Raw genomic sequence first — 21,565 nt, forward strand, 5'->3', positions numbered from 1 at the left:
GCGACCCCGGCTCCGGCCCCGGCCCCGGCTGCGAGCTGTGCTGCCGTCCCGGCGCCTCTTCAGCAGGGGAGCTGCACCGCAGCTGCCATGTTGATACAAACTGCATCCTGGGAGGCATGTCCCTCTCAGGCCGTTTAAAGAGAAACACTCCGAGGCTCGTCGGAGGCTGCAGGAACCCAGACAGCTCCATCTACAGCCGGTAGGAGCGAACAGTGTCGAGCGAGCCGCCAGCCGGCGACGGACACGCCCTGAGCCCCGGGCCAGCCCGTCGTGCAGCCCGGGCCGAACCGCCCCGGCCTCCCACCCTTCGGGACCCCCGGGCCTCTCACCTGGGGGTCCTCGTCTGCCCGGGCACCGGAGGGCGAGACCCGGCGGCGGGAGCGCGGCGGAGAAATAGCAGCGCGCAGCCCAGGCGACGTGGTGGGGTCTGGAGGCGGCTTGATTGGCTCCGACAGCCTTCCCCCCGCCGGATCCCCTGCTCCTCTCAAACCCAGAACCCGGGTCGTTCGCTTTCAAACCTGCGCTCACAAAGGGATCTAAGAAACCCGTCACACCAAAGAAAGCACGAGTTCATGTGACCAGCTCTGTGTGCAGCCCGGGTTCCAGGGAAGCGAGCGGGGTGCTTTTGTGAAATGCCCCAGTCCAGTGTTGTTTGCGACCTGAGCAGGACAGAATCCCGAGAACCATAGAGTGCCAGGGCTGAAGGGGCCAGACCCGTCATTTGAGGGGGGCGGGGAGGGGGGAAACTGAGGCCCGAGTGGAATTGACTCGTTGCACCCCAAGTTGCAGTTCCCATCCCTTGTGTGAACGAATGCTCTCTCCAACCACGAGAGAGATCCCAAAAGCCATGGGAGAGCTTGGAGTTGGCGACTCCCCCTTTCCTGGAGAGAGGTTCACGCGCATATTTATGGACTACCTACCTACAAGGTGGCAAGAGCTGGAAATGAAATGAAAAAAGAAAGTACAGGCTCAGGCCTCCTGGTTACAAGCGATGAAAAGCCAGCTGGAGCTAACTTAAAAGGGGGGCAATAGTAGGATATATTTGTTCACCTAATGGGACCCCAGGGAGGTCAGGGGTGGAATTGCGTGAAAGCCACAGGAGCAGGACCCAGTTGCTGTCAGCTCAGATCTCTCTTTAAAAATGGAAAGTTAGGGATAGAGGTAAGGCCAGTGCCATCATCCAGGGCTCCCCCCCATTTCCCTTCCCAGAGGTGACAGTTCCTACTTGTCTTGCTGCTTTTCCGACCATCCAACAGTAAACAGTACATTCCACTGGTTTTGGTATTTTAAAATTATATGTGAATGATGTAATTCAGTCCATATCCTGTCGGAGCTTGCTTTTTTATTTATATTTATTCATCGTTGTGTTTTTGAGACGTAGCTTAAACAAGCCTATCTGGCTCGTTAATTTTAACCGCTATATAGTATTTCACTGACTAAGTAACCTCCAGCTTACTTTCCATTCCTCAGAGGGGAATGAAAACAGACCTGCTACCAGGAATATCTGCATACACGTCTCCTGGGAGAGACACCAAGACACGGAACACTGGGTGACAGGAGTGCCACTATCTTCCCTAGGCTCACCAAACCACTCACCAGAGAGAGGGTGCCTGGTAACACCTACACCAGCAGTGCATGGGGTCCTGGTCTCACATCTTCACACTCACTCACTGATAATGGACTTCGAACCTTTGCCAGCATGATGGGTGTGAAATGGTGGTTCATTATTTCACTTCGCATCTACCGGGGGTGCCAAAAAAATGTATACATGTGACTTGTATTCATCTTTTGTTATCGGTATATATTATTACAATTTTAATAGTTTTTTTCCCTTCTTAAAAGGTGTATACATTTTTTTTGGCACCCCTCTGTATATGTGTCTTTCCCTGATTAAGGAAGCTGAACATCTTTTCATACTTACTAGACATTCAGTTGCTTCTGTGAATTTCCTCTTCATATCCTTTGCCAATGTTTCTGTTGTGGAGTGTGTTTCTTGTTGGTTTATAGGTGTTTTTTAAAAACATATTCTGCATATTAATCCTATCACCAGACACTTAACGTAACTACTGATATGAGTGCATTTAAATCTACCATCTTACTGAAAGTTTTCTGTGATGCAGGCACTCGATGATACCTGCCCCCTTCCCCTTTTTGCCTGCTTTTAGATTATTTGTTCAGTAATTCTGGTTCTCACCATTCACTTATTAGTTATACTGCGTTTTTTGACGGTTGCCCTAAATTTTACAATATACATCTTTAATTTTTAACATCCTACTTCACACACATGATCTCACTTCGCCTACGGTGCATGAAACTTACAGCAGGATACCCCATTGCCCTTGTGCTGGTAATGGCTTACATGTTGTTTCTAAATGTTATAATCTGCATAATGCACTGTTGGTTGTGCACATGGCAAAAAATCTTCTCCCAATCTGCCTCTTGACATTTTTCATGGTAGGTGCCGCACCAATATTTATATTTCAATGTAATGAAACCTAGTACTTTTCCTTTTAGAGTTTGCGCTTTTTCTATTTTTCCTTTGTTTTCTTCCCTACCCCAATGCCTTAAGGATGTTCCTCAACATTTTGTTCTGCAACCTGTGCAAGTTAGCTTTTTCACAGTGAGGACTTTCATCTATTTAATTGATTTTTGGGCTTTTAATAAATTGCATATTTACTGAGCTATAATCCACATAGTGTGAATCATCCATTTAGAGTATATAATTCAGTGGTTAGTATATTCAGAGTTGTGCAACCACCACCATGATCTAATATACTTCTCACTAAAACTTCTAAAACAGAGCTGGATTTTTGTTTAGTTTTGTAATCTGACAATTTGTCTTTCGACTGGAGAGTTTATTTTCTTTCCATTTATGGTGAATATAGATATATTTTTCTATCTTATTTTGTGATCTTTATTTACCATGAATTTTCTTTGCTTCATCCCCCCTTTTCCTACCTTCTATTAGATTAATCAAGTTCTTAATTCACCTTTTCTCCTTCTGCTAGGTGCCACTCTACTTCAGCTCTTTCAGTGGCTATGATGAACATTTTAAACATGTATGTTTGAGTTCCAAAGTCAAAATGAAATTGATATCTCTGCCCTTTTCTTAAAATCACAAGGACCAGAGGATGCTTTCATTGAAATCATGCCCCATCCTTCTTACATGTTATTGTTGTCTGGTATGTTAGATCCACTTTGTTTTGTGTCCCTCTAATTTGTCTTTATTATTGTCTTATAAAGTAAATACGTTTGGATTTACTACCCATGTTTACTAATTTTTTTCCCCTCACCGTTTTCCTTATGTCCTTCTCCTTCTTACTGGGTTCAAGTTTCTTCTTCCCAAAAGATAGTCCTCAGCAGTTTTTCAGTCTATGAATGGTATATTGTGTTTTTATTTTCTGAAACCGTCTTTATTTGGTTTTGTTTGTGTATGATGATTGATCAGGGTATAAAATTGAGGTTGGCAGTTATTTTCCCTCACCACTTTGTGCTAGTCCACTGTCTTCTGACCTCTGTGTTTATCATAGATGACTCGATTGTCAGTCTAATAGTTTTTCCTTTGATGTCAATTTGTCTTTTTTCTCTTGAAGATTTTATGTCTTTCATCCATTCTTGAAGATTGTCAGCCATTCTCTTGAAAATATTTTTCTCCTAAATTCCTCATTATCTCTTTCTAGATGAGAAAATCTGACTAGGTAGCTGTATGGTAGGTGTTTCTAGTTTATGCTTTTAACATTTCATGTTTCCATCCATCATTTTATCTCTGTCCTTCATTCTGTGTACTTTCCTCATCACTTCATTTAACTAATAGCTGTGTCTAGGTCTACTGTTTAACCAGTCCATTTAGGTGTTTTTTTGTTTGTTTTAATTTCAGTGATTATATTTTTGGAAATTCTGTTTTTGTTTTTGTTTTCCCAAATACTCCTTTTTCATAGTATCTTGATTTTTCTTAAGGTGTAATGATTTCTACTTACCACACTTTTCCTTCCACTTTCTGCTCTGTTAGTTTTATACCGTATAAAACTATTCACGTTATGTTCTATTTTGGATGATCTTTACTTGAATTCAAGTTCTTGGATTTTTGATCCTGCTGTTATGTGTGCTCTCACTAATGGTGGACCATTTCCTTGTGGGTTTAGCAGTTTGTGATTGTGAGCTTATACTGAGCCGGGTTTGTGGGACAGTTCCTCCTGTTTCTGTGTTCTCTTTAGCCAGAAACCTCAAGTGCAGCAATTGGCCTAAGTCCAATTTTTATGTCAATTTATCAGCTCTGTGGGTAATGTAAATTTGAATCCCAACCTCCACGGGGTAATAGCTGTGCTTTTGGATTCTCAAAAAAGATATTGCCTGTCCACTACCATCACCCAGAACCCAGCCTGAGACAGATAAGCTCTTTGTCCTCTGTAGCAGCCGTGGAGTTATGCCACTCAGATCTCAATTCAGGAACTTGCCATTCAACTTCAAGGAGTGCAGTCAACTGGCAGTTTCAGTTCTTACCACCTTCAGGAAATGTCTCAGTTTTTAAGCTAAAGGCCACACTTTTCTTGGGCAGCTCCAGCCATTGAATGAGCGGGTGGGGTCCTCGGGCCTGGTCATGTCTGCCGGAACACAGGACTAACTAGCAGTATTTGCTCTAGAACCTTTTGTTCAGTTGGCTGAAACTTGATCATTGCTGCATCATGTTCTGCTTTCTCTCCTTGCCTTTCACGGATGTTGGATCTGCATCCTGGTCTGAGACAAGCCTGCAAAACCCGGCTTCCTCATCCTTTTATGTTTCATTGCGTTAGTCCCCAATAAAACTCTTGCCCTCCAAACTGTTGTCTCAGCATCTGCTTCTCAAGGATCCGACTAACACGTCTTTGGGTGTTGGGATGCATTTTTTTCTGAACCATGGATTTTCTGAAGACAAGGCCTTCAAGGGATTTTATCTGGAGGTGTCAGTTCCAACTTACCTTGATGGGCCCAGGCCTCTGTGCCTTTCTCCTTACCCCCCGCTGCAGGTAGAGCAGCTCCTCACATGCTCACAATGTGGGGGTTCAGTGTTATCTTCATTTCTGGCACACTAGGATTCCCCTGGATTCTATCTTAGCTGTATATTTAAAATTATGTTTAGTATATTCCCTTTGGAAATGTCCACTAGATATTTAGATCAGGAGCGTGTCCAGGGTATACAATCCACGATATGTGCATTTTTTTTTTAACTTTTTGGCCAAAATTTTTTGAAGACAGAAATTATTTAACTGTACCTATTTAATGTCTAAATTGTGCTTTTAATATTTTTAAATAATCATGTATACATTGTACAACACTCAGGGTTTAAAGGAGTTTGACAATGACACCAAACCAGGAGCTTCATTTTATAGCTGTCAGGGAATTAAAGCCTTCCTTGTGATCTGGAAGTCTAGTGCCTCATGTTTATACATAAACCTTTATATGCATTTCCAGGAACATGCTATATACAAAGTAGGGGAGAGTCTAATGAGCTGAGCAAGGGTCCATGGAGAAACAGGGAAGGCATCAGACTGGGGACGGCGGCGTGACACTGAGCCACAGGGCAAAGGAGTGTACCAGGTGAACCAGAGGTGAGGGGACGTTGTATGCAGCCGGAACATATGCAGACACACGGAACAGCACGGCGCTCAGGGAAGGGCAGGCACTTCAGTTCATCCAGAGGGTGAGATGCAGGTCTCCCGAAGGAACCAGCCCTGCTGACACCTTCATTGTAGCTCCTTACTGTAAGACAAATCTGTGCTGGCTTAAGCCACAAAGTTTGTGGTTCTTTGTCACAGGAGCAATAGGAAACCAAGACGAGAAAGGACCACTGTGCTTTGGCCTAAGTAGGACACTTCCGAGCAGTGGCAGAGCAAGGGTTCCCAGAAGTTTGTGAGCAGTGGTGGGTCCTCAATGCTTGTCTGGTCTAACTACTGACTGGGCACCCCTTTCTGGATGTCTGAACCCAACACTCTCCCCGTACCCTACCTAAACCCTCTCCTCCCATGTCCTGTCCTGGCAGCTGAGCCAGAAGCTTAGCAGTATTCCATTTAGTGCACCAGCAAATGATCGAGGGTTCCGGCATGAGATGATTCCTGTATGCAGGGCACGTGGGCTAGAGGGAGTGAGAGTGCGTGGGGGCTGGGGCGGGGTGGTGGTGGTGGTGACTGAAAACGTGAGATAAAATGTTTATTGTTAACTCTGGTTGGGGGGAATATGGTGTCAGCCTGGCTTTAATGACCTCAGGCGGGTTCCACTCCAAGTCCCAGGACACAGCTACAGGTTACCATCCATCCTTTCTGCGCCTCGGCCTAGCCAGGAAAAGATGCCAGGAGAAACATGCAGCGCCCGCTTCCTTTGATGTCCTGCACTCCTCCCCCCAGACTTCCTATCTTCATGTACATCAATCAAGTTACCTAAGACTAAGTTACATAAACTGTGATTGTCTTCTGAAGCCAAGTGACAGGATATATTTTGATTTTCCTCCAAATGTCAGTTTATCGCCACCGAGTCAAACTTCTCTGGAATCTTCCATTCCTAGTTCTCAGGGACAGTCGCCTCCCTGGGTCCACTGCAACCAAGTGCTGGAGAAGGGCTCCGGGAGCTGACCACACAGCTCCTTTCGGGGGGCTGTTTAGAGGCATCCACACCAGAGACGCAGGTCTAAGAACGGAACCCATCAAATCACCTTGGTGCTGGTTAGGTTTTATTTTAACAGGATGTTTCCTCTTCATTTGTTTTTCAAAATATCAGTTATATCAATTAGAAGTGTAAACAGGTACAAAATATACAGTACATAGAAACAATTTTCTTAACTAGTCTATTGCCTAATAAAAGTACGCATGGGGGAGCTGAATGAACAACAGCCCTGGTCTCTTCTCCAAGGGGAAACAAGTCACCCACTCGGGTAAGGGGCCCAGTGGCGGCTTCAACAAAACGGGAATGGATACCTGTGTGGCAGGGACAGCACTGCGGCGGACTCAAGAAACCTGGGCCCATGTCTGAGTCCACCTTTAGGATGTCAGACGGAGAAGGAGCAGGCACCATCCGTACGCACCCAGCCTCAGACCTCGCCGAGGGCACACACACCAGGGAGACTAGGGCTCGGCTAAAGTCAGAGGTCTGACGATTTTGCTCATGCAGATGTGGGACAGACCTTCTAAGACGGCAAAAACGAAACGCCTTCCTCCCCAAAACTGAGGTTCTGGGAGGACGAGCTGTATGTAACCTGAGGCTTTTCCTAACTGCTGGCACCCACCAGCACCCGTGGTGCGAGGCTGATGTGTCCCCTTTGAGTAATTTATTTCCTCATCTCTAAGAAGAAAGAACACTTGCCCTGTGTGCTTCACAAGGTCACAGTAATAATCAAATGAGATGCGATGTGAAAGCATTTTTGACAATGAAAAAACACTACACAGAGAGGAAACAGAAGCATCTCACTGGAGTGGAAAGCAGCCCCAAGTGGGGTCGGCAGGCCAGGCTTTGTTCCTGGCTCTGCTGGTAACTAGATTGTGACGGTGCCCACTGCCCCCACCTCGTCACCTCTGCAGCCCTGACGCTGTTTTCAGACAACCCACCTTTATGAGGCCCGGGAGTCACAGAAGAGGGTGACATCACCACGCTCCCTTTCCAGTAGGAGGAGCAGGCAGCCTGTAATAGGGCAACACAAGTAGGGCCAGTACTGCTGGGGGGCCCTTTTCAGATGGAGAGTAAGCGAGGTACGGCCCTGGCTGCTCCTGGAGTGTCCTCCTCCCTGCTGGGACGACGCTGGTTCCAGGGCCCAGCTGGCCTCACTGCTCAGGGGGCTTGGGGCCCCAGGCCCAGGCCAGCTTGGCCTTGGGCAAAGCCAGGAGGGGGGTCTCAACTTCCCCAGAACTCTGTGCTAAGACCATCCCATGCCTAGGAGTCAGTGGGGCCAGGGGAGGTCCAGGTCCCTCCTCACCGTGTCCCCAGCCAAGCAACCTTCCAGCACAGACTGTCAGGCTTGGTAAGGACACAAGCCCACATCAACACAAGCTCCAGAAACCAAAAGTACGCAAGAAAGTTTAAACTGGTGCTACTACTATTTTCCAGCTTCTTAAAGAATTAAAAAAAAGTTTCGTAATTAAATTACTTATAATTCTATGGTGCTCAGTTTCACAATCAGAGAATTCTACTTGGTTTAGAGGTGGAAGCTGCATGGTTGGATAGTTTTTCTTCTTCCAGTGATCAGTTCAGCAACTTGGAATTTGGCGCTCCCAGTCTCCACTCCTGCCTCTAGGAGTTTGCCACCACCCTGGTGTCTGAAACGGGACTTTTTACACTTGAAGCCCGCAGGGGTCAACGGGCTGAGGCAGCCCCTGCCATCCTGGGGGTGCTCACAGGTCCCCACCATCGGCGGGTCCCAGAACACTCAGGCCACAAGTCCAGTCGGTCACAAGGTCTGTGGCGGCCACAGGTCCTTTAGTGGCAGGACTCTTGAAGGGGTCTGGGGGTACGGTCGGGAGGGGCGGCAGCGGCTGGCCCCGAGCCGGGCCCTTGGCCCCCGCCGTATGGTTGCGCTGGTGCTTGCGGAGGTGGTCCTTGCGGATGAAACTCTTGCCGCAGACCGTGCAGGTGAAGGGCCGCACGCCCGTGTGGGTTCGGTAGTGGTCGATGAGCTTGGAGCGCTCGGTGAAGCGCTTCTCGCACTCGGTGCAGGGGAAGGGCCGCTCGCCCGTGTGCAGCATGCGGTGCCGGATGAGGTGGGCCGGCCGCGTGAAGCAGCGCCCGCACTCCCCACACCGCAGGGCGCTGCCGTCTCGCGCGGCCCCAGAGGCCCCCGGCGCCCCGTCAGGCAGCCCACAGCTGCGCTGGTGGGCGCTCAGGCTCACCTGCAGCTGGAAGCTCTTTCCGCACGTGGCGCAGGTGAAGGGCCGCCCCCCTGGGGGCGCTGCGGGGTGCTTCTTCAGGCCTGGCTTGTGGCCGAAGCCTTTGGTCCGGCCAGGGTATTTACAGGGGTCACTGAAGGGTCTCGGGGCCTGGCCCGGGTCCAGCATAGCCTCTCCGTTGTCGGGAGAGGAGTAGGGCAGCCCCTCGGGCCCAGTCCTCGGGTTGAGGCCCACAGGTGGTTTACACCTGAAATTCCAGCCCCACCGGACCCCCCCAAAGAGCCAGTCCCCTGGAGGGGTTTCGTCCTGGGCCACAGCAGGGCTGGGCTCGCCCATGTCCCGCTCAGGCCGGGCGGGCTCTCTCAGCCCCAGCACAGGGTCCTGGCTGGGGAAGGAGCCGCCCTGGCTCTCCCACGCCCCCTCCTGGACGGGGCTGGGGAAAAACCTTGTGGCCTGGCCTGGTCCAAACAGGCCGCCGTGGGCCTCTAGGTCAGTAGGGTGCACTGGTGTGGCCACCACCTCCTCTTCCTGGACTTCCGTCTTTATCACAATTTTTACATCTGCTGAGAAAGACAGAAAGACCAGGAATCATTCTGTCCCCTCTCCCGCTTCGAAAGCGAAGATCTGATCATTTCCATCTGGAGATTCAGCAGCGTCTCCGCCCCACTACCACCACGCTGAACCCCACGAGCCTCAGGACCCAGTTCAGCAGAGCGTCTCCCAGGTGGTCATGTGGCTGCCTCAAATCCTGAGGACATCCCTGTTCTAGAACCTTCACAAGTAAAGCAACTGTGGCGACTGCCCACCGGGTTCCATTTCCACTTTGGCTGTTAAGGCTAATGTGAGGCAGGAACGGCCATGCAGCCTGGGGCAGAAGCCCGGAGCTGGGGCCTGGGCAGACCTGAGGTGGCACCGTGCCACCCCACTGACCAGCTGTGGGCTGCAGGCTATTTCTTAGCCAGCAGTGCACCTGTGAAGGGCCTAGTCACAGGGCTGGGGGAGGGTTACAGTAGCTCACATCTGAAGGCACTTTGCATACTCTCTGGCAGGCAGCAAGCATCCAATGAATGCAGCTAATGATAAAAACATTCGTGAAATAATAAAAATGTACTTGATTTGATGTAAATGTACTTGAATTTCATATCCTGAAGGTTTATATCAGGGATCTAGGCTTTACAGCACATGTCAGGGAACTAAAATATGACAGAAATTATGTTACTCCGGCCTTCAAAACAGGAAAGTAATACATAAATTTGAAAGTTGTTCTTCCCCATTCTGGCCTTCGTGCACCTGTCTTCAGATTCAGCTGATATCTAAGAAGTGGTTCTGGTTGGGTTTTGTTTTTTCCACACCACAGAGGAGCCACGTTCCTAGTCGGGGCAGGAGGTAATCCTCTCAAGGGATCAACCTATCAGGATGGACTGGTTACCATGAGAAAAGAATGGTCTGGAAACATGGATGTGCCCAAGGAAGCCTGCTCCAGTATGAGTCTGGAGGGCCACAGAAGACAGGCTGTACAGAGTCCTAACGCCACAGAGACCTAGATGCCCGTTGACCGAAAGGTCAGGGAAGTTCACCAACAAGAACGAGGGCTTGGGCTGAGGCAGCCTTTCCCGCCCCCTCTCCGCCACCAGTACCTTCCGTGGAGGCTGCCGTGTTGAGCTTCAGGGTCCCGTCCGAGCAGGCAGAGGAGGGGTGATGCGGAGGCAGATCCGCCTGCCAGGAAGTCGGTGCGATAGTGGTTGAAAAGTTGGAGTGGACGCCTGAAAAGAAGAGAGATCAGAGCCGGTGGGTTAGGGGTGACCCCATAGGACAGGAAGGGCAGGCAGCCCCCGAGACCCCCTGGGGCATTCTGCAGCAGGTGGCGACCCCGCCTCTCCTGATCCCAGCTTCCTTGGCCCTCTTCTCTGAGGCAGCAGGAAGCTCAGACGTCACTGACCATTTCACAGTCCCTCCTTCACCTTTAAATGCGCTAATTGATTTCAAGTTTGTTCTCCAAAATGTGTCAAAAAGCCACAGAAAATAATTACAGTATTTATATTTTTAAGTAAATATAGTTAAGGGGGCTACATTTTATTAAAATAAATGATTAATGTATAAAAATTTCCTGTTGTTATTCATTCTCGAAAAACACAAAAATATGGAAAAATGTACACTGCTTTCCTAAACTTTCTTTCTGGAGCACTGAGTTTGTGGGGTAAAGTCGAACGCTGCAGTCAGCAGCATGAAAATAGCATTTGACTATAGACAAACGTCGCAGCGAAAATGTTAATATGAGGCAACTGGTGACTTAAATGCCCAATGCTGGGGGCAAGAACAGGAGGGCAAATGATGCAAGTGAGGCAGAGAAATACCAGGACAAGAGCCTCATAGCACCCAGAGGGGCCCACAAAATGTCACTTGGTACAGCCCCTGCCTTAAGGTGGGAAAACTTCTAAGCTAGCCAGGCCAGCTGTTTGAGAGCTCACAGCTCCCACAATGCGAGCTTCCATGAACTCCTTCCTTCCCCCAGGCCCTGCTCTAGTTCCCGTTCCTGGTATCTGCTACCCGTCTCAGCCACTCACCAGGGGCAGCATCGGTCGAGACGTCTCCTGCTCCTGAATCCAGCTGGCTCAGGCCCCATGGCTCCTCCCCGATATCTGGCTGTCCGGCGGCCCATGCCTCGACCCCCAGAGCCTGCTGCTCCTGGAGGTGGAGCTCGCCCTCCTGCTTGATCTGCATTAAGAGGTCAGGGGCAGGAACTGGGGGCCCCGAGCCTAAGAAAAGGAGAACGTGTGAGCGTACAGCATCAGGACCCCTCAGCCCTGGGGTGGACACACATCCAGCCAAGGAAATGGACCTAACGAAGGCCCAAGAGCAGCAGAGCCTAGTGGGAAGGGAAAGCGAGAGCAAACAGGGACTACAGGGTCTTCTGGGTAAAGCATGAGGTCACAGGATATTGAGCACATGGGGAGGGTGGGAAGGGGTGAGGAACACATGAACCCATTCTAGGAGTTAGGCCTCTGGCCCCTGGGGAAAACTACGCTGCCCTGGAGAGGTCCTGCTCTCACTTTAAACAGAAATGCTAGATAAACTCTACCCCCAAACCTCCCCCAAAACCTTACCTCCACACACATATTTGACTGCAAGAAAGACTCCAGATATGAGAATCAAAGAGAAAACAAAGTCAAATCAAGAGCTCAAGTGGGAGCCAAGTGGCCCAAGGAGTTGTTGGAACCAGATGCAGGCCTTAGGGGCTGGGCTTTGCTGTCCGAGTGAGGCGAGGGCAGGGCTGAGCTGCCTGCGTGAAGCCAGGAGCCACAGGGCTCTGTCCCAGCTGTGAGATGGGGACAGGAAAACTCCATCCGAGGGGGCTATAAGGAAGCTACCCACCTGTCCAGGGCCATGGGCGGGAAAGCACCCCATGAGAAATCAGACACTCATGCCCACACTAAATTCTTACTACCCACATGGTGCAGAGACCCTAACCTGAGAAATTCACAGAAAGATTGACTGAAATCCACAGCAACCCAGGAGGCCCAGCACAGGCAAATGCAAACCTGGCCCACAACGAGGCCACAAGGGGCCCTACTAAAAAAACTAAACTTACAGACCAGAAGAGGATCCAAACAGCATGACAGTTACGGCAAAACTCACTCCCAAAAACTACAGAAAAAATAAGCTGAAACATACAGTGACATAAGTATGTCTAAAATATTCAAAGAAATAAAGGAAAAAACAGAATCTCTAAGGCAAGAACAGCACATTATTTTTAAAAAGGAATATCTGAGGCCGGCTGAATGGCTCAGTTGGTTAAGAGCTCGCTCAAGAATTTGAGCTCTGAGCAACAGTGGTTCGAGTCCAGCCCGAGCTGAGCAGCCGCTGAGCTGCCAACAGGTAGCAGGATGGCTCAGCTAAAAAAAATAATAATAATAAATAAATAAAAATAGTAATAAAAAGGAATATCTGAAAAAGAATTAAATGGGCATTCTAGAAATGACAAAAGAAATGAAAACCTTAATGGGTGGCTTAACAACAGACTAAACATTGCTGAAAAGAAAATTAATGACTTGGAAGATAGATCTGGGGAAATAATCCATGGAACAGCGCTGAGAGACTAGAAAAAGAGAGAGAGAGAAATACGAAAGGGAAGTTGAGAGGCATGGAGGAAAGAATGAGAAGTTCCCACACATGTGGGTAGAAATCCCAGGCGGACAGACTAGAGAAATGAGTAAGGAGGACTATGCAAAGAAATAATGGCTGAGAATATTCCAAAACTGACTTCTCAACAGCAGCAAATTACTTCCATGGGTTAAGATAAAATAATAAACTAGGATTATATCCTTCAAATATAGGAATAAAGATATTTTCAGACATATATAAACTCATATACAAACAGATACAAACTGAGAGTTCATTACCAACAAACTCACAAAAAATAACTTCTAAAGGATGTATTTAAGAAGAAAAATATTCTTGAGGTAAACTCTAAAAGAGTAGAAACAGAAAACATATGACTTCTAAATTAATTAAAAATAATAGTAGTTTGAGGAGAAAAAAAAAAATCAAAGTAATTCCCAAAGGAGGGGCAGGGGAAAAAAATACGGACAAGGCAGGACTGAGGCCCACGAGCACAGTGTAAGATGGTGGCTAAGAGGCCCAGCACTCTAGTGACCACCATCAGTGCAAGTGGTCTAGACCAGCACTGTCCGTTAGAGATCAACGTGGGCCACACAGCTAATTTTAGGTTTTCCAGTAGTTAAATTAAAAAGTTAAAAGAAACAGGTGAAATTAATTTTAACAATATATTTTATTTAACCCAATATATATAAAATGTTCATTTTAATATACACATATTTCATCTTTACAGCACTTTTCAAGGGCTCAATAGCCACATGTGGCTGCCGTTCTGGACATTTAAAGTGATCAGACTAAAAACACACAAGGAACCAAATTATATGTCGTTTACGAGAGACACACCTAGAACAGAAGGATGCAAAAGCAGTGTAAAAGAATAAAAGATAAACTAATCCAGAATAAACATTTTTTAAAAAGATGTAGTTATACCGTATCAGATAAAATAGACTTTAAAAAGAAAAATATTTGTAGAAACAAAAAAGGACTACTGTGCAATGGTAAACTGACCAGGAAGATAAAATAATTCTAAAATTTTAATCTAATAACATAGCTTTAAAATAATAAAGTGAAACTGACTGAACACCAGGAGAAATGAACAAATCCACCTTCTTCATGGGGGAATTTTGACATACCTTCCTGTAATTGATAAGTCTTGCTGACTAAAGCTAATTGGAAATTTGAACAACATTATTAACAAACCTGATCCAATAGACATAAGTAGAATCTAAAGGCAAGGAAAACCTAAATTTTCCAAGCCATGCAGAACATTAAGGAAAAATGAACGTTTCTAGGCCACAAAATAAGCTTCAGTAAAATTGAAAAGATTAATGTTATACACACCTATTTTCTATAACTCTATTAAGTTAGATCTCAATAACAGATTTCTCCAAACTCCCCATATGTACTAAAATTTAAAAAAATATGTATTTGCTTTCTTAATAATCCAAGGCTTTATGGACAAATTGCAATGAAAATGAGAAGATATTTGGAACCCAATGATAACAAAAATATTGTTTATCAAAATGTGTGGGCTCCATCTATCTACAATGGTACTTAGAGAAAATTTCATAGCCTTGTATGTTTATATTAAAAAAGAGATGACAGGTTGAAAACTAGTGCGTCAAGCAGTAATGCAAGTTGTTAGCATTAAGAAAAAACATCAACAATAAAACTCTTTAAAAAGCTGAAGAAAAGAAATCATAGAGTGTAAATTATAAAAGAGAAAACAAAGATACAATACAGACAGCCAAAGCTGGTTCTTTGAAGAGACTATTAAACCGGTATATTTCTAGCAAGATTATTTGGAGGAAAAAAGGTATCAATAACTAACATGATGAATAAGAACACAATTACAGATGAGCAAAAATTAAAAAGATAAAGAGAATATTATGAATGTTATTCCAAATAAATAATATGAAAACTATGGGGAAATGGAGAAATTCCTTAGAAAAACTTTAACTTGCCAAAACTGACTAAAGAAGGAATGGAAACCCTGAATAGTCCTATAACTACTAAAGAACTTAAATCCATAGACAGAAATATCCCCCACAAGGAAAACTTGAGGCCCAGATGGCCTCACTAGTGTTTTCTACTAAACATTCAAGGAATAGATCATTCCAATTCTATACAAACTCTCTGAGCAAATAAAAACAGAGGGAACACGACACAGCTTATTCCTTTACTATCCAAACCAGACAAAGACAGTCTGAAGAAACAAAAAGCACAGGCCATTTGTCTCATGAACAAAGATTCAAAAATCCTAAATAAAATAATTAGTACTAAACCCAGCAATGTATATAAAGGGTCATGACTAAGTTAGGTTTATTCCAAGATTGCAAGGTTGGTTCAACATTAGAACATAACATTATTTACCATATTCTTAGGTTAAAGGAGAAAAATCACATAATCATCTCAATAGATACCCAAACAGCATTCCATAAAAATTCAAAAGCTATTCCTGTTAGAAATATCTAGTCACCCAGAAATATAGGAAACTTCTTTAACCTGAAAAAGGGTACTGATAAACAAAACCTTTAACAAATATACTCAACGTGAAAAGTTAAAAAGCTTTCTGTTTAAAATCATGAAACAATAGGATACCTGTTATTATCACTTTTATTTAAGGATTTTCTGGGAGTTCTCAGCCAGAAAACAAGAGAAAAATAAACCATAAAGATTTGAAAAGAAACAAAAAATTCTTATTACTCATAGATGATATGATTATCTTTTCAGAAAACTTGAGAATCATCAATTACTAGAAAAGTTATTAACATTAGTGAGAATTTTAGCATGGTTCCTAGACAGAAATACCAATAAATGAAAGACAACTGCATTTTTGTATACTATTACGCTGGGCTTTTAAGGGAGACTATCAATTATCATTTTTCTTCCCGATCATGGATCTTAAACAGAGACATAAAACAAAAGAAAATGGCAGGTGAGAGTAAACTATTTTTATTACTGATAATTGAGGATGCAGGTTTTACCTGTGGGCAAGAGGCGTTCTTAGTACTGACCCTAGGATCAGGAAGTCACCTGCTGGACATGGTTAGGGAGGCTGTCCCCAGCAGAGCAGCAGAGACCACCTGTCCCCTGGGGGTGGCCAGATACCCAAGGGAAGAAGGGTGGGCAGGACTGGGTCTGTCCAAGCCTTGCTCCCAAACTCTCCGATAAGCTATGTCCCTGGTGGGAACCCTGGTGGGATGCCTAACGGGGCAGAGAGAGTGGGCTGGCACATAACCGAGGGCTCACTGCATGAGAAAAAGCACTGGGAGAGGGGTGTTCCCTGCCCCAAGGCCCAATCACACATCAGCAACAAACAGAAAATGCAAGTTAAAAAGCTACCACTGACAATAGTAACTACAAAAACAAAAACAAAAAAAACCCAAGGAACCTAGGAACATGTCTAACAAAGAAACATACAAAACCTTTTTTGGAGAAAATTATAAAATGTCATTGAGACATTATAGATGAGCTAAATGGAAGGGCTTACAATAGTCACAGATACCATGCCTCATTAAAGGAGCCAATTCTATTCAAAATCATTAATGGAATGAAGGCACTTCCAACCACAATTCCAACTAGATTTTCAGGGAGCTTGATAAGGTAATTCGAAAGTGTACCTGGAAGAGGAAAGGGAAAGAAGTGCTTGTGAGAAAGAACCAGGGTCCCGACCTCCCACTGCCACAAAAATCCATTCCGGATGGATTAAGAACTTGAATGTGAAAGGCACAACTTGTGGTAGAAAATGTGAGATGGTGTATGAGGACCTTGAGGTAGAGGAAAAATTCTTAACTGTTTATGACATAAGAAGGATAAACCATAAAGGTAAAAACTAATTGAAATTAATTAAAATTAAAAGCATCTGTTCTTCAAACTAGACCATAAATGGAAAAGGTATCAGCAACACATATACCCAACAAAAAGATTAATATTCAGAATATGTAAACTTTTACAAATCAGTAAGTAAAGGGAAAACAACTGAAAAGAAACATGGACAAAAGACATAAACAGGTATTTCACAGAGAGGAAAGACAAGTGGCCCATAAACAGAGGATATAACATTCAGTCTCATTCATTAGGAAAACTCAAGTTTTAAACTATAAATTTTAAACCATTTCACTCCCACCAGATGGGCAGAAATTAAAATATAAGGTATTTCCAGGGCTGGTGAGGATGAGGTGCAGTGGGAACCCCGGGCTGCACTGGTGGGCGCTGACTGGCACCACCACCTCAGAGAACACTCAGACATTACCTGGAAAAGTCGAACATACCTTTCCTATGACCCAGCACTTCCACTCCCGGGTCTACACCTAGAGAAACTTTTATACATGCATAAGAATTTTCACCACAGCATTGTTCCTAAAAGCAAAAAAGTTAGAAACAACACAAACACCCACCAACAGTAAAAGGAATAAATGCATTGTGTCATATCCATAAAATAGGCAACTATAACGTGGTGAGTCATACGAATGAATGAATGACAGCTATACTACACCCCCATGGATGACTCTCAAAAACGTAACGGCAAATGAAAATAGGAAGTTAAAGGAGAATATATATATACACACACACACACACACACACGGTATGATCTTACTTATAGTTAAAAAACAATTGTATACTTAGGGAATAAAAATGTAAAGAAAAACAAGGGACTGATCATGTCTCTTTCTGAATTTTCTGTTTACCTACAAGAGGAAGAGAGGGGCATGGGACCAGGGAGGGACTTTAGAATCTTGGAAGAGATGTAGGCTACTTCTCATGCTGGGGTGTTGGAAACATGAGTGTTTACTGTCATTATCTAAGCTTTACCTCATTTTTGTTCTGTATATATTTTGTTTAAGTCATATATACCAGGGGTGCCAAAAAAATGTATGCACATGGCTTATATTCACCTTTTGTTATCGATATATATTACAATTTTAATACAGTTTACAGTACAGTTTTTTCCTTTCTTAAAATGTGTATACATTTTTTTGCCACCCTCTGAATAATGCACAGTAACAATGTTTTAAAGAAATAGTATTTTAAAAAAAGAAAAAACATTTGCTACAACACTTGTTCACAATAAAAACTTTAACCAGCAGTGGATGGAAACTTCTTTAAGCTAAGAGTATCTTCAAAAGTCTACGGCAAAAATCATCCTTACTGCTGAAAAAGTCTAGAAGCATCCATAGATAAGGATGCCAGTTATCACGCTACTATTCAATAAGGTCCTAGCCAAACTGCTAAACAAGAAAAATAAAGTTATAAACATTTAAAAAGAAGAGAACTTCTGTGGTATCTGTGAAGGGTACCACTGTCCACATAAAAAAAAAATCCAGAAATCTAAATTGATAAGTCATTAGAACTAATACAAGGGTTGAGCAAAATTTGTTTTACTAAAGTCAACAGCATAGCCGTAATTTGTAATAACTATTTAAAATACGTAATTGATTTTAAAATCCCATTCATAATAGAAGTAACAACTCTAAGGAAAAAAACGTTAAAACCTCTTTCAAGCACACACAGAAACCTTCAATAGATGTCTTCCCATGGATGGAAGGACTCAGGGTTGTAATGAAAGTAATTCTCCAGAAACAAGATTATAAAGTAAATGCAATTCCTATCAAAATTCTAAGAGGATTTTCTGAGAACTTGACATCAACATTCTGAAACTCATATAGAACAAAGGTCCAAGAATAGCCATTAAAAGTTTTGAGGAGCAAGTAGGCAAGGCTTGGTCAGCTTCCTGTGAAGCTCAGATCGTCAGTGTTGGTGCACACACAGGCAGAGAGACCAGGAAACAGAAAGGCCCAGAATCCGGGTGTGGGGAAACCTGGTTCATGACCAACTGGCTTTACAAATCATCGCAGAAAAGACAGAATATTCAGCAAACTTTGTTGGAAAAATCAGACAACCTTGTGAAGAAAAAATTTTTTTTTGATTCCCCCTTGTAACCTAGGCAAATATTAATTCTAGATGGATTAAAGACTTACGTGTGAAAAGCAAAACTTTCAAAGTTTTGTAGGAAAATGCCAGAGGATGTCTTTCTGGCCTGGAGTGAGGTAGGGAAGGATACCTTAGGACAGAAAAAGCACAGATCATAAAGGAAAAGGCTAAAAGGCTGCTATGTTGACTCCACCCAAAATTTAAACTTCTATGTGAGAACTCTACAGTGAAAAGACCTGCTGCTGACTGGGAGATGTTTGTAATGCAAGTAACAGACAAAGGGTTAGTGTCTAGAACCTATATAAAGAAGTCCTGAATCAGTAAGAAAATGAAAACAGTAGAAAAACAGAAAAAGACATCTCACTGGAGAAGAAACCAAATAAACCAATGAAAAGAATGAACAACTTCACTACAGTCCGGAAAATGCAAATTAACACAAGATAGGACTTAACCTACATTAGACTGGAAGACATATAATTCTGAAAAGTGGGCAAAGATGTGAAAAAGCAGGTACTTCCAAACTGCTTGGCTCGTGTGCCCACAGGGAGAGCCTGTGGCCACCGCAGAGGTTCAGACCAACGTCTCTGCGACACACGACTCCCAACTCGGGGTCTAGGCCCTAGGGAGACATCAGCACGTGGGCACAAAGAGGCAGGTTCCAGAATGTTCCCTGCAGCGCTGCTTGTGAGAGTGAAAAATCAGAGATAGCTTAAGTGCAACTTAATGGAGGAATGGATAATAAATTATAATATAGTTGCTTTTGGAATATTAAGCCTCTGTTAAAATGATCTATATGCCTCAACAGAGATAAATCTGAAATACAGAATATTGAGTGATAAACATAATGACATTTATGTCATTTTTCAAAACACAGAAAACCACATTATATATTATTTATGGCCACATATGTACATAACAGAAGTTGTAAAATGTGGGTGGGAAGGATAAATACCAACTTGAGGCCAATGGTTACTCTAGGGACGCATGAGAGAGATCGAAAAAGGAATTTAAATTGTATCAGAAATACGTTTTTTCATACATACACATATTTTAAATTATGAAACACAATATACAGCCAACAAATATTTATTGAATTCTTACTCTGTGCTAGGCAGTATTCTAGAATTCTGTTGTTCATCTGATTGTATGAACAAAACAGATTAAAAGTCTTTGTCTTCTTGAAATTTCTATTCTAATGGAGGGGCGACCAGACACATATAAACTATAAATATGAAATATACATAATAGATGATATCTGCTATGGGACCAAAGCGGGAGAGGGTGACTAGAACTCCTGGGTGGGGAGAAGGGCTGTACTTTGAAATCGGGTGATCAGGGAAAGTCCTATTTAAGCAGAGACCTGAAGGAGGTGATGGATTGAGCTGGAAACTTTCTGAAGAATGGTCAGGCAGAGGGCACTGTAGAAAGGCTGGGAGTTGGGACCAGCCTGGAATGTTGGGGAAACAGCAACAGGAAACATCAAAGAAAAAGTGGTGAGTGAGGCGGGAGAAAAACCAGGAGAGGGGGTGTCCTGTCAGTCAAAGAAGTGAATCCAGGAAGCAAGTGACCAACACAGGCAAAAGGCACCAACAGGTCAGGTAGGGTGAGACCTTTTCCATCATGGAGGTCTCTGGTGGCCCTGATAAGAGTGGTGGTGGGGGGAGGGCAGCTGGGGGCGGGGGAGGTTCAAGAGAGAGCGGGGAGAGAGGGATGGAGGCAGCAGGCGTGACAACTGTCCAGGGAGTGCACCACAGAGGACAGCAGAGAAGTGGGGCAGGGGCTGCGGGGGGAGAGCTCCGGAGGGAGACAGGGGGTAGACGCTGGTGGGGACGAGGGAGGCAGGTGAGGTGTGCTGGCCCGGTGCCTGAGGCGGAGGCCCAGGGTGGGATGTAGAGCCAGGTGGCAGAGGCGGTCTCTCAGTCACAGGAGCAGACTAGGCTCTGGGCTCAGAGGTGGACAGACAGGCAGGTGGGGTGGTGGGGACTGTGGCAGTGTTTTGTTTCATTTTTTTTCAATTAAACAATGTTTTTTCAATATACAAATTATTCTAAGCTGGTAGGCCACAAAACAGAAGGTGGGCAATTTGTCCCATGGGCCACAGTTGGCTGACCCCCGGGCTACCGAGTGAGTGGACCAAGGAGGCACCAGGTGACTGCAAGGCAGTGCAGAATGCACGACCGCCAGGCGAGGAACAGCTGGGAGCAGGTGCAGAAGGGGCAGACAGGTTCAGCCAGGAGGATGGTTTTGCCAGGTCTTCACCTGGCGAGGGAGCTGAAGCTGTGTGCAAGCGAGTGATGAGGGTGATGGCCCTGGAGCTGGATGACGGGCACTGAGGGGCTGGCATCAGGGCGCTGGGACACAATCTGCAAGGACCGGGGGCGGGGGGGGGGGGGGGCGTGCTGAGATCAAGATGATGGAAGGCATTACTGTCGCCAAGTCGGGAATGACCACGGGTGGGTGGCCGAGAGGGAGTGGAAGGTGGGGGACAAAGGAACGAACAGGCCAGGGTGTTCAAAGGACCACCTTTGTGGAGACTGCCATCACCAAGAATGATAGCGGCAGGGCCGGCCGAGTGGTGCGATGGTTAAGAACTGGCTTGGGACGCCAGAGGACCCCGGTTCGGATCCCACATATGAGGGCCAGTGACACTGCCCTCTACAGCTAAGATGCTG

The 21,565-nt window shown here is 45.0% G+C and overlaps 2 protein-coding genes across 10 annotated transcripts in view; both read right to left on the reverse strand.

Moving 5' to 3' along the window:
- Positions 1–621, reverse strand: part of ZNF777 (zinc finger protein 777) — a 27,205-nt gene extending 26,584 nt beyond the window's left edge. The window contains exon 1 of the mRNA XM_019655467.1: positions 330–621. The gene's annotated coding sequence lies outside the window, so the exon portion shown is untranslated. The remainder of the gene's footprint in view (positions 1–329) is intronic.
- Positions 622–6,678: 6,057 nt separating this feature from the next.
- The window catches only part of ZNF746 (zinc finger protein 746), a 69,282-nt gene continuing 54,395 nt past the window's right edge, over positions 6,679–21,565 (reverse strand). For 7 of the 9 annotated variants that reach the window (XM_019655410.1, XM_019655409.1, XM_019655408.1 and 4 more), the window contains 3 exons: positions 11,408–11,599; positions 10,481–10,606; positions 6,679–9,406 (listed from right to left, as the gene is read on the reverse strand). In XM_019655410.1, coding sequence (XP_019510955.1) covers positions 8,352–9,406; positions 10,481–10,606; positions 11,408–11,599 — 1,373 coding nt within the window. In that variant the 3' untranslated portion in view covers positions 6,679–8,351. The remainder of the gene's footprint in view (positions 9,407–10,480; positions 10,607–11,407; positions 11,600–21,565) is intronic. The other 2 variants (XM_019655411.1, XM_019655413.1) reach the window with 1 other exon arrangement.

The sequence above is a fragment of the Hipposideros armiger genome, unplaced genomic scaffold (assembly GCF_001890085.2).
Source record: "Hipposideros armiger isolate ML-2016 unplaced genomic scaffold, ASM189008v1 scaffold_239, whole genome shotgun sequence".
NCBI classification, from domain to species: domain Eukaryota; kingdom Metazoa; phylum Chordata; class Mammalia; order Chiroptera; family Hipposideridae; genus Hipposideros; species Hipposideros armiger.